This window comes from Octodon degus, unplaced genomic scaffold (assembly GCF_000260255.1).
Source record: "Octodon degus isolate 3935 unplaced genomic scaffold, OctDeg1.0 scaffold00044, whole genome shotgun sequence".
NCBI classification, from domain to species: Eukaryota; Metazoa; Chordata; class Mammalia; order Rodentia; family Octodontidae; genus Octodon; species Octodon degus.
Genome location: NW_004524620.1, coordinates 15,106,633 through 15,118,311, shown reverse-complemented (window position 1 = coordinate 15,118,311; position 11,679 = coordinate 15,106,633). Strand labels below are relative to the sequence as shown.

Here is an 11,679-nt window from a genome sequence, read left to right as displayed (position 1 = left end):
CAGAGAATACTAGAGCAGATGACCAAAAAAAATTTTAATACATATTATTAATTAGATTTGTTGCAGAACAAATAAAATAACACATTAGAGAAAAAAATGCTTAAAATAGTTATACTTATTCCGCTCAAATAATGATTTTCTTAAACACTTTCTACAGGATGAAATTCTTCACATTGCGTCTAGACTATGTACTTATGGAATTTCAGGGAAATAGCTTTGTTTTTAATACCTTAGTTTTACTGTGGCAGGTGGTCACATACAGGCTGCGTGGGACTCTGACATGACTGTCAGAGAGCACTACCACTTTGACGCTGAAGGTAAAGCATCTGTTGCAGAAGAGACTGTAGACTGGGAGTTCTGCTCTCTGCGTCTTGCAGTTTTTCTGTGTCATCTTCCCAGTTAATGTGGATTCTTGTAACCCTGGGATCAGATGCAAAAATATTCCTCTGAAGCTTAGAAAAGTCTGGTTTTACTGATGAATTTTCCCTCAATTCTGTTTCAGGATATTCATTATTTACATAATAGCCAACCCTAATAAATTCTTGACCTCGATAAGTGCAAGTAATTAGCACCACAGTAATGCTTGCTGTATGATTCGCAATAGATTTCTGAGAACGAAGTTCATGGAAAACAAAGAAGAGGATGTTCATCTGGCGGAAAGCTGTCAGGACAATCCCCTTTGTTTTCTCAGAACTGTCTTAAGAGCCCAGAGGAGGAAATCTTGTGTACCTCAAAGTTTTAGGATAATTGCAGTATGAGACTGATCAGAATCTTGTGAGTTAAAGAGCTTCTTGTATATTACCCTTTGTCAATAATTGGTACTTTCTGTAGGAGGGACTCTTGAAGACATAGGGATAGGCAAAGAGTTCATGAACAGAAATCAAATTGCATGGGAAACACCTGAAAGAATTAACAACTGGGACCTGCTCTTCCTGAGAAGGTTTTTCACATGAAAAGAAATTACCAACCAAGTGAAAAGGCAACCCACAAATTTGGAAAAAATCATGACAAATAAGTACTGACAAAGTTCTGCTCTCTAGAATTTATAAAGAACTAAAAAACACTAGGGCCCCAAAATTTAAAGACCCAGTCCAGAAATGGGCATCTGAGATGAATAACTGGTACTTTCTAAACTTCTCAGTAAATATGCTGTGCATGCTTGCTTCTGAGCTCAGACAGACAAGACATGTGAGACCCCCGTGGTTGATTTCATTCAGCCTTGCTGTCATTCTTATCAGGCTCTGACGGTTCTACAACAGATGCCAACTGATCTGCATCTGGAATGAGTCTGGAGCTGGGTGCATCAGCCTGAAACACAGCTTATATGCCTTCCTGCAGGAGCAGGGCCCACTAAAACAGAGTCTAAACTTGGTCATATTCCTCCCTTCTTGCAGAGCCCACATAATTTTCCACTCTGAGTCTTTGCTCAGGTCTTCGATGCACTGAAGGTTATCTTGAACTGGAACGGGTTGTAGAAGCGAGATGGGTCGTCCAACACCACCACATTGTTTACCTGACCTTGGCCGAGGCACAAAGGGTGAGCCAGGCACACAGCTGAGGCCACCTCCACCTCTAATCAAACTTTTTAAGATTTCCTTATCCAGCCTTCTTCAATGAAGAGAACAGCCAACTTTATTTTTTTAACTGGGAAAAAAGGTATATATTTAGAATTAGCCAGCTAGACTCAGTTTAGATGATCCCAATTTTGTTGGCAACATTCAATGCATCATAATCAGGAGCCAGTGGAACATATCCCTTCCTCTCTCCATCAGACCTGACTAAGGGACTGACCTTGGCAACATTGATGTCATAGAGCTTCTTTACAGCTTGTTTGATTTGGTACTTATAGGCTTTGACATCTGCAATGAACATGAGTGTGTTGTTGTCCCCGATCTCTTTCATGGCTGCCTCTGTGGTCAGGGGGAACTTGATGATGGCTTAGTGGTCAAGCTTGTTTCTCCTGGGGGCACTCTTCCGAGGGTATTTGGACTGCCTCTGGAGCCAAGTGTCTTGCTTGGGATGGCAGAAGGTGGTTGATGTTCATATCTTTTTCTTTTTGTGGCTGTGGATGCCTTTCAGCATGGCCTTCTTAGCCTTCAGAGCTTTTGCTTTTGCTTCAGCTTTGGAGGGGGGCCACAGGCTTCTTTCTTTTTTTTTTTAATATTTATTTATTTTTATTTATTACATTTATTTATTGTGTGTGTGTGGCCAGCTCAGCCCACCAGGGGGCGGGTCTGGCTGGCATGTGGTGCTGGGGATCGAACCGCGGTCCCTGTGCTTTGCCAAGCTTGTTTCAAGTAGGTGCTTTAGACCACTGAGCCATCTCTCCAGCCCAACACAGGCTTCTTTCTTTGCCTTTGGTGCCATCTTGGTAAAAGGGCCAACAGCCAACTTTAGAGTGCAGTATGATGTACAGGAATCTGAGGGATAGCCACACACACCCTGCCCCCTTTTTAACTTACTTTGTAAAGGGACTCACTACACATCTCAAATTCATAGTGATCGTCCTATTTTTAGCCTCCTTAGTGCTGGGATTACAGGTGTGAGCTACCACGCCCAGCCTCGGTAGCTGGCTCAGCAGGGGGGTGGGGGTGGGGGGGCACTGCAGGTGCTCAGTTGGCTGAGCCATCTCTCCAGCCCTAGGGATAGCCTTCTTATCTGTTCTGAGGAATTCACTATGTAAGGAAAGAGTCTGTTCATGTTTCTTTTAGAACCAGGCTTAACAAACATTGCTAAATTTACAAATGTAAAATGTTAGCTATGTCCACCTAGCAAAAGCTAATAGCTTTTAGGTAATGTATGAGTGTATAAGTTGTTTATAAATTTAATCTTTTTTTTTTTAAACTTTCCTTATTTAAAATTGTATTAGATACCTGCAAACATAGCACTCTGGGAGGCTGAGATAGGAGGATCACAAGTTTAAACCCAACCTGGCCAATTCAGTACAAAAATGTCTCAAAAACAATAGACAAAAAGGACAAAAAATTGGGGAATATAACTTACTATGAAAGCTCTGTGTTCAATTTTCCACAAAAAGAAAAACTAAAAAACAGACACATACACACACACACACACACACACACCCCTTTACTCACTAGAAAACATGTGGCAGTTTTTCTCTTTAACCTTGTTTATATTTTAAAATCACAAAGTCATACATTCTTATAGCATGTTTTATTTAAAAATGCCTTGTTGAGGCACAGTACCTACTAACAAGCACAAGACCCTGAGTTCAATTTCCAGTACTAAAAACAACAACAACAAAATTATAACACAAAATGCCTTGTTGGCATGAGTAAAGCCTAATACAGCCACTACAGAAGTTGGAATGGAAGTCCCACGTGACCCAGCTCTCCCTCTCTTTAGATATCTTCCTAAATGAGTTAAAGACATCACATTGCACTGCCATATGCACACTTAGGCAGCACGATTCACAAGGGCAAAACCTTGGAAGTGGCCTATATGCCCACCAACAGAGGAATGTATAGAGAAGGCATGGTGTTTATACACAGCATGAGCAGGCACTTGGACCGCTGAGCTAACCCCTAGCCTGATAAAACTTTGAGAGCTGTGAATTAAGCATTAAAACAAGTCCCAGAGACAGAGAACCAAGAGCATGATGATAAGGGGCTACATACCTGTCTAAGGAACTAGTGGAGAAGCTGCTGGGGTGAGAGGAAAGAGAGATTCTTAAAAAAAAAAAGCAAGCATGAATTTAGAAGGGGAAAGTATACAGGATGGAAAGATCAAAGCCTAAGTCCCTCTTCTCTCTCACCCAACTCCCTGCTATGGGCTTAAGCCAAATCACCAAGTGGGACTGGACGTGGTAGGACAGGCAATACCTGTGTAGAAAAGCTTAAGAGACTCAACTTTGCAAGCCGGAAAAGAGAATGCTTCACGTGGGTATGCCAGCTTCACCTCATCCTGGCTCTGAAATGAAAATGGCACAGTGGTAATGGAAACACCCTGAACAACATGGGAGACTGTCAAGCCACCCCCAGCAGCCTGCTTTCTCAGGCAGATACAGAAAAGCCAGTGAGCTCTTAAAGTAGCTCTGCATTCAGAGCAGAGCTGCATCCGATGTGATGCAGGAAAGACAGAGAGGGGTGTCACAGACCATCTGAGCTAGTGATGCCCAGCAGCTTGCTCTGGACGTTTCCACCCAACTACGTAGGACAGAGAGACACACAGACAGGTGGTAGCACAGAAGAGACCAAGGCTAAAGAAGAAGTCCAAAGGGAGGTGGCAGGCAGGACTGTCTAACTCTGTAGACTCATTGAAGCCACAGCTGGTGCAGTAGAGTCCTGGGAAACTAAATGATGTCGTAGAGACTACTGGGAAACTAACTGATCTCATACGGGCCTAACCTGCAGATCTGAGCTCCACTCTCTTCACACTTAGGTCACACAAACTGCTGCACATACCATGGTATGCACCTGGGAGAGAGGGTGGAAGCTCAAGAGGTCCAACTGGAGCCTGTTGAGCTCCTTCTAATTGGTAAGGGTTTTTGTTTTGTTTTCCTTCAATAACAGATGGGGCATTGTTTCATGAACAAGAATAGATCATTTCTTCAAAACAAATAACCACAAATGTTTCTCTTTATAAAATGTCAGTATGCCGAACTTTAATAGCTTCATCAAAGCACAAGGTAACCAACACACAGTGAAATCTATAAATTAAAAGTTGATAAGGTTGAAGACACGTGCCATGACAATCTAGAAAAACAGCATCCCCCTTCTCCCTCTCCTTTGCAACCTCTCCCTCAATGCTTCCCCCACCTAGTCTCAGGCAGCCCCTGGTCAGCCTTCTGTTGCCTTAGATTAGTTTCCATTTCCTAGAGTGGAGTGAGTGAGTGATCTCATGCAGTGTGGCCTTTTTAAATCTGGCTTCCTACACGCAGCATAATTATATTGAGTTACAGTGCTGTTTTTTATATTTCGTAATTCATTTCCTTTTCATTGCTGAGTAATAGTCTATGTGTGGCCATACCATGCTTTTTTGTCTGTCATTTATTGACGGAATTTTGGGTTGTTTCTAGTTTGGGGCCATTCCAAATAAATCTGTGCATGAGTCTCAGTTGTGGCACCTCTGAGCCAACACTTAAGGTGCTGTGTCTGTTAATTTAGCTATCTTTATATATGTACAGTAGTATTTCATTGTGGTTTTATTTGTATTTTCCTAATAAATAACGATTTTGAGCATCTTTTATATTATGTCATGTGCCTTTTTGCTGAAACATGTTTAAATCTTTTGTCCATTTTTATTTTGTCACTTGCCTTATTATTGATTATTGTAAGTTCTTTAAATGTTGTTTGCATACAGGTTCTCATTAGTCACATGGGTGAGAGTTTCTCCTAGTCTACAACTTGGCTTTTTATTCACTTAAAATTGTCTTTTGAAGGCATACTTGATTAGATACCTGAGAAAGTATCTAGGAAGAATCCATGAAAAGTTCTAAGAAGTATCTTCCTGCTGAAGGGCACAGCACTTTTCCCACACACTTTCCTCAAGAACTTGTGTAGCTTTAGTTTTTACAAAGAATGTTAACATTTTGTTTTATTGAATACAATATAAAAAATAAGTACTACAAACAAATACTGAGTAATTACATGAAACAAGTTAATAGACACAGTGGTCAGAACTTTATTTATTTATTTATTTATTTATTTGTCAGGGAACACTTTTATTCAAAATCCATCAAAGAATGGACAATCTGGGTCTGTGACAAAGCGTTTATGTTTTAAAGCATAGGTCAGTAATTGAATGAGAGTATGCACTGCTACATATAAATTAACTGATCAGACCACTTTTCAATGTTTTAAAACAGAATAAGCTTCCCTTTAAAAGCAGCACCTTTGTGACATTTTTAGTATTCCTCTCCTTCCTCCTCACTCTCTCCTTCCACAGAATCCACACCAACCTCCTCATAATCCTTCTTGAGGGCAGCCATGTCCTCCCGGGCCTCAGAAAACTCCCCTTCCTCCATTCCCTCACCCACGTACCAGTGAACAAAGGCACGCTTGGCGAACATCAGATCAAACTTGTGGTCCAGGCAAGCCCAGGCCTCAGGGATAGCTGTGGTGTTGCTCAGCATGCACACAGCCCGCTGTACCTTAGCCAGGTCTCCACCAGGCACCACAGTGGGAGGCTGGTAATTAATGCCCACCTTGAAGCCAGTGGGACACCAGTCCACAAACTGGATGGTATGCTTGGTCTTGATGGTGGCAATGGCAGCATTGACATCTTTGGGGACCACATCACCACGGTACAACAGGCAGCAAGCCATGTATTTACCATGGCGAGGGTCACATTTCACCATCTGGTTGGCTGGCTCAAAGCAGGCATTGGTGATCTCTGCTACAGAAAGCTGTTCATGGTAGGCTTTCTCAGCAGAGATGACAGGGGCCAGAGGGAAGTGGATATGGGGATAGGGCACCAGGTTGGTCTGGAATTCTGTCAGATCCACATTCAGGGCTCCATCAAATCTGAGGGAAGCAGTGATGGAAGACACAATTTGACCTATCAACCTATTCAGGTTAGTGTAGGTGGGGCACTCAATATCGAGGTTTCTATGACACATGTCATAGATGGCTTCACTGTCTACCATGAAGGCACAATCAGAGTGCTCCAGGGTGGTGTGGGGGGTGAGGATGGAGGTATAGGGCTCTACTACAGCTGTGGAGACCTGGGGGGCTGGGTAAATGGAGAATTCAAGCTTGGACTTCTTGCCATAGTCGATGGAGAGACATTCCATCAGCAGGGAGGTGAAGCCAGAGCCAGTGCCCCCACCAAAGCTGTGGAAAACCAGGAAGCCCTGCAGACCTGAGCACTGGTCAGCCAATTTCTGAATTCGGTCCAAGATGAGGTCAATGATCTCCTTGCCAATGGTGTAGTGCCCACGGGCATAATTGTTGGCAGCATCTTCCTTGCCTGTACTGAGCTGCTCAGGGTGGAAGAGCTGGCGGTAGGTACCAGTACACACTTCAACAATGACTGTGGGTTCCAGGTCTACAAACACTGCCCTAGGCACATGTTTACCAGCACCAGTCTCGCTGAAGAAGGTGTTGAAGGAGTCGTCTCCGCCCCCAATGGTCTTGTCACTTGGCATCTGGCCATTGGGCTGGACGCCATGTTCTAGGCAGTAGAGCTCCCAGCAGGCGTTGCCAATCTGGACACCAGCCTGGCCAGCGTGGGTAGAGATGCACTTGCGCATGGCTGCTGCTTCACAATCGCCAAGCGGATGGAGACGAGAGGAGAGGTTGCTGCTGCTCACAGCATGACTCTTAGGCAGTCGATGTAAGAGTCAGAACTTTAATGTATAAAAACAGACTAAGATTCTAATCTTGCTTTGAATATTTATTAACTGTGTGATCTTAGGCAAAATACTTATCAATCTGACTTCGTTTGCTCATTTTTAAAAGGTAAGAACAGTTCATACTACGTAGGGCTGCTTTGAAGATTATGTGATATGAACAATGGAAGTGTTGTGAAATAAATACAGCTATGCATGATAGTAAAATGATGTGGATAGGGAGAATGCTCAAGGCAGAGGTAACAAATTAAAAGATGGCTCTGGCATGGCTGATACAACACTCACATTTGAATACGTTCGTCCTGCACAAGGGTTAAATTGAAGAATTACTGACTCAGGCATCTAAGCCTTAGTGTTTAGTTTTCTGAATGGAGTGGTAAAGCATGGGTGGCCAGAGTTCTGGCAAAGAAGTAGAAGCAATGCTTTGGATTCTCTGGAAACCAGAGATAATAGAGGGTGAGAGTATTCCGCAGTTAAACAGATGGCTGCTTATAACTAATAACCAAGTAAACTAAGGGAAGACAGGGACAATATGAGTGAAATTTTGCACAATGCTGTGGAAACAGACCACAGCGTAGCTTTAACTAGATTGATGGTGCCTATGAAATCAGGTGGCTGGACAAGTCCAGTGCCAATGCAGCGGCCTGCAGCACTTTCAGTCTAGGCTATAGGAATGGCCACAGAGAGGCGGGAGGACGCTGAGCATTGCAGGTGGTGGAAATCAGAACTCTGGATACAGCAGTGATTAGACAGGAATTGGAGACTATCAGTTTCTGCTGGCTGTTGGAAAGAAAAAATGCTAATAAAGGGTTACATTTTCAGAGCCTGTGCTCCCAGCATTCATAAAGTACTACCAAATGAATGTATCACCACGAAAGTGAGGATGAAATACAGAGATGGATGAGTGGGTAGGTGGCTAAGTGTGCACAGCCTAGATTTGCAGACATTGAATTTAACTTCTTTGAAGATGCTTGTGAAAGTGACATGTTCCATCCACTTTTATTTATATTTTCTAAAAGTCTTGAGCTAGTTTGTTACTACCATAAAATATATTTCAAGGCCTTAACTTCTAATTGGTGTTGTTTGGGATAAAATAATTAAACATTTGCCAGGGGGGAAGAATCAAAATGTTCAAGTAATTAAAAAAAATCTTTCCGAAGAATAGATTAATTCAAAATTATGTGAATTATTTTTACCACTGACATCTTCCTTATATGAAAATCCACTATAAATAGTTCAGTTTTTTTTTCAAGATTTTTTAAACTTTTATTTGTATATGTTTAAGTATACAATGATTACATTCACTGTATGGGATTGACACATGTACATAAAAGAGTCCAGTCCTCCTTTTCTCACCCTCCTTCTCTTTTAGTTTCCCAGCATCAGATACATGTACTTATCTTATAAGACCATATAAAGTTAACATATAAAATGCAAGTATTGTCAAATGTTGTATTTTATTTGGTATAATTTTGGGAAAGGAAAACTCACACCCAGTTTCATTCATTTAGTGTTTTAATGAATACCAGCTATACCGAGCATTATCCTAGGTGCTGTTCTCCATGTTCATCTGTGCATTTTCTTAATTTTCCAAACAACTGTGTATTTTTCCAAAAGAAATCATGTCTTAAAATGCTTGCAAGTTGTCAAATTCTCACTGTGAGTATAAGAATCTGTGACTAGTGGAGGAGGAAGGTACCTCAATGATGACATCCACTGAAGACATAAATCAACCAAGTGGCTCCCAGAGGAGAGCACGGAGAAAGCCTTTACAGACCGAGCAAGCCTTTGCAGGAAAATAGTGGGGTTTGAGAGGGAGAGGAGGCAGAAGAGAAATTTAGAGTGAAAGGGAGGGGGCCGGGGAGATGGCTCAGTGGAATAAGTGCTTCCCTGGCAAGCGCAAGGGCCTGAGTTCAATCCCCTGCTCTTGCCCGAGGAATGGCCCATGGCTGGGGAGCCTTGCTAATGGGTTTACCTGTAAGTGTCTGTCTGGGTATCAGCTGGGTGACAGGGGTGAGTGGCAAGAGACGTCAGCATGTGACAAGCTCCAAACAAGATGAGACCTAAGTATAGTAGGCAACAGAGGACAGGCAAAGAATTTGCAGCAGGAGAAAGGCTTGTCAGAACTGTGTCAACATGCAAACTTTCACTACTTTATGACAGTCTGGGTTGAAGGAGGAGAGAGTGGAGTAGTGAATGAAGGGTGGTCCAAGTTCTAACAGAGAAGTAAAAACTATGTTTTTAAATGGCTGGAAAGGAGTAAAATAGAGGGTAAGAGGATGCCCAGGCAGGATGGATAATTATTCATGACTAGTGCCCAAGTAAGTTAAGGGTAGGGTGGGAAGGACACATATCTTGGGGAGACACTGGACTTGGGGGGAAGGGCACTTGGTCCCTGTCCAGAAAACAAAAGAATTTCACTTTACATATGAACTGTTCTCTCAGAAACCCTCTTTGATCTTATTTCTTGGAAATTAAGGTAGAAGCCCCTGCCCGATTTGAAAATGTTTGCTGATTAGTTGGTTTTTTATTTTTTGTTTTTTGTTTGTTTTGTTTTTTTTTAAAACTAGGAATTTAACTCACATGCTTGCCAAGCATGTGCGTGCCATTGAGCTATATTCCCAGCCCCCTGGCTAACTTTTTATTTGGCAATTATTACAAAGGAGCTTGTTGTGCAGGAAAAAGATGTAACTCAAATGATGTTATAGGACAGCCCGGTATAGGGAATGGATTTGAAAAGTGCCAGTTACTCCTCACCCTGGTAGTGGACAATGAGGAGGTAACACAGAAGCTGGTGCTCGGCAAGCAGTCTTCAAAGAATGGAATCAATAGTATTTGAGTGCACTGGGAAACCCAGGGTTACCTCCCATATTTTAAACCCATGCAGCTGTAAAATGGGGATTTCCCTAATGATTTGAGAAGACAGATAGTAACCTCATTTTAGGAAAGTAACAACAATGAGTTTCATGAAGAAAGATCTAGAAGCAGAGCAGATACTCACCGAAGAAGCAGGGCTGCAGATAATTCAGCTGTACATTGGCATTTGTCAGCTTTAGAGCTAGTCAGACCCAGTATTCAAGGCTTATGTTAAGCAGTAAATGACTGAGATTAGCCCAGTAAAATGTGAAAGTTGGGCGGGGGACTTGCACAAATTATGTCTAATGGGAGAAATTTGTTCTGTACGCATTGTTTTCAGCATTTATCATGCTTTCCAGAAGGAATTAGCAAGCGGTACCGAGGTGTTACTATAGTCAGAAGTAGTTAGTATGCGATAACACTCTGCGGTGTATATCTGTGCTTAAGGGTAACACAGTGACAAACAAAAATATCACCAAGGACATGAGGAGACCCATCCAGAGAAAGAAAGGGCAGGAATGGCAGCAGACTGCAGAGACACAGAGGCCGGGAGGTACACGTGCGAAGCGCTGGCCTGCCAAGTAGGCTTAGATGCAGGGACTATGTTGCTGGACAGACTTCCCGTCCCCTCCTGCCCCTCAAGATCGGGAGGTTCCGGATCGCTGCCTCCCCCAGAGCACAGCTGGCCTTGCGCACGGATGGATTTCCTGTCAGTGTTTGAGAACTGTTAGCTTGCTCTTCAGGTGAAGTGCTCCCTAAAATCAGGATCCGTCGTACAGGGCTCCGTTAGCGGTGCCATAGGAAGGGACACGGCTATCCCCCGGGAGCAGTTTCAGGAGATTGGGAAGTCACCCTGTAGAGTGTTATGGAACGCGGAGATACCAAGGAATGGATTATAGGAGACAGCAGGCAGGCCGTTACCGGAGAGTTACGCAGAGGGAAGTAGAAAGAATGGAATGTTTAATTCTGAGGCATACTCCATCCGAGTACTGTCGAAACTGTGGTGAGAGTCGGAGGAAAGAGAATGAAGATGCAAGGAGCAGCAGCGCTCACAGCCAACAGAGCAAGCTGGGGAAGGGAGTGGTGACACAGTATCACAGGCAGGGAGCGAGAGAAGGTGAGAGGATCCAGGGGTGAGAGGCGAGGGCAGTGCCTGGACTATGAGAAAAACTGTGACTTAACCGGAAATGTTCGCCTCATTTATCAGTTTGTGACCGGTGGTAACATTTGTTAAATCTTCAACTTCTTTCCATACGTGGGGCAGTAGCCTCAACCCCACTGTTACCGTCCCACTAAGTTTTCTTGACCGCTTCTTTTTATTTTGCATATCTGTTTCCCAGACGGGACAGAGCAGCTGCCAGTAGAGTAGGAGCGAGGCCATCAGACCGTGGAGCGGGTGCAGGAGGGCCGCGCCGGGCCGGGCCGCGCCGCGCATCGAGGCGGCAGGCGGCTGCGAGGCCGGAGGCGGGATGGCTTTCCGGGGCGCTCAGGCCCTGCGCTCGGACGGCGCC

At 43.6% G+C, this 11,679-nt stretch overlaps 2 protein-coding genes and 1 pseudogene across 3 annotated transcripts in view; 1 reads left to right on the top strand and 2 right to left on the bottom strand.

Annotated features, from left to right (window-relative positions):
* Positions 1–252: 252 nt before the first annotated feature.
* On the bottom strand, positions 253–1,902 carry LOC101582843 (annotated as a pseudogene).
* Positions 1,903–5,794: 3,892 nt separating this feature from the next.
* LOC101565479 (tubulin alpha-1A chain-like) lies at positions 5,795–7,213 on the bottom strand. The gene has a single exon (XM_004631730.2). It carries the CDS (start codon positions 7,211–7,213, stop codon positions 5,867–5,869), a length of 1,347 nt encoding a protein of 448 aa, XP_004631787.1. The 3' UTR covers positions 5,795–5,866.
* A 4,005-nt stretch (positions 7,214–11,218) lies between these two features.
* Hacd4 (3-hydroxyacyl-CoA dehydratase 4) overlaps positions 11,219–11,679 on the top strand; it is a 25,922-nt gene continuing 25,461 nt past the window's right edge. The window contains exon 1 of one of the 2 annotated variants that reach the window (XM_023715863.1): positions 11,219–11,285. The gene's annotated coding sequence lies outside the window, so the exon portion shown is untranslated. Of the gene's footprint in view, positions 11,286–11,443; positions 11,534–11,679 lie in introns of those variants that run through there. The other variant, XM_023715862.1, reaches the window with a different exon arrangement.

Bases quoted from the DNA above. Each gene is read 5' to 3' on its own strand.
- LOC101565479 (XM_004631730.2), bottom strand. From the start codon at position 7,213: ATGCGCAAGTGCATCTCTACCCACGCTGGCCAGGCTGGTGTCCAGATT.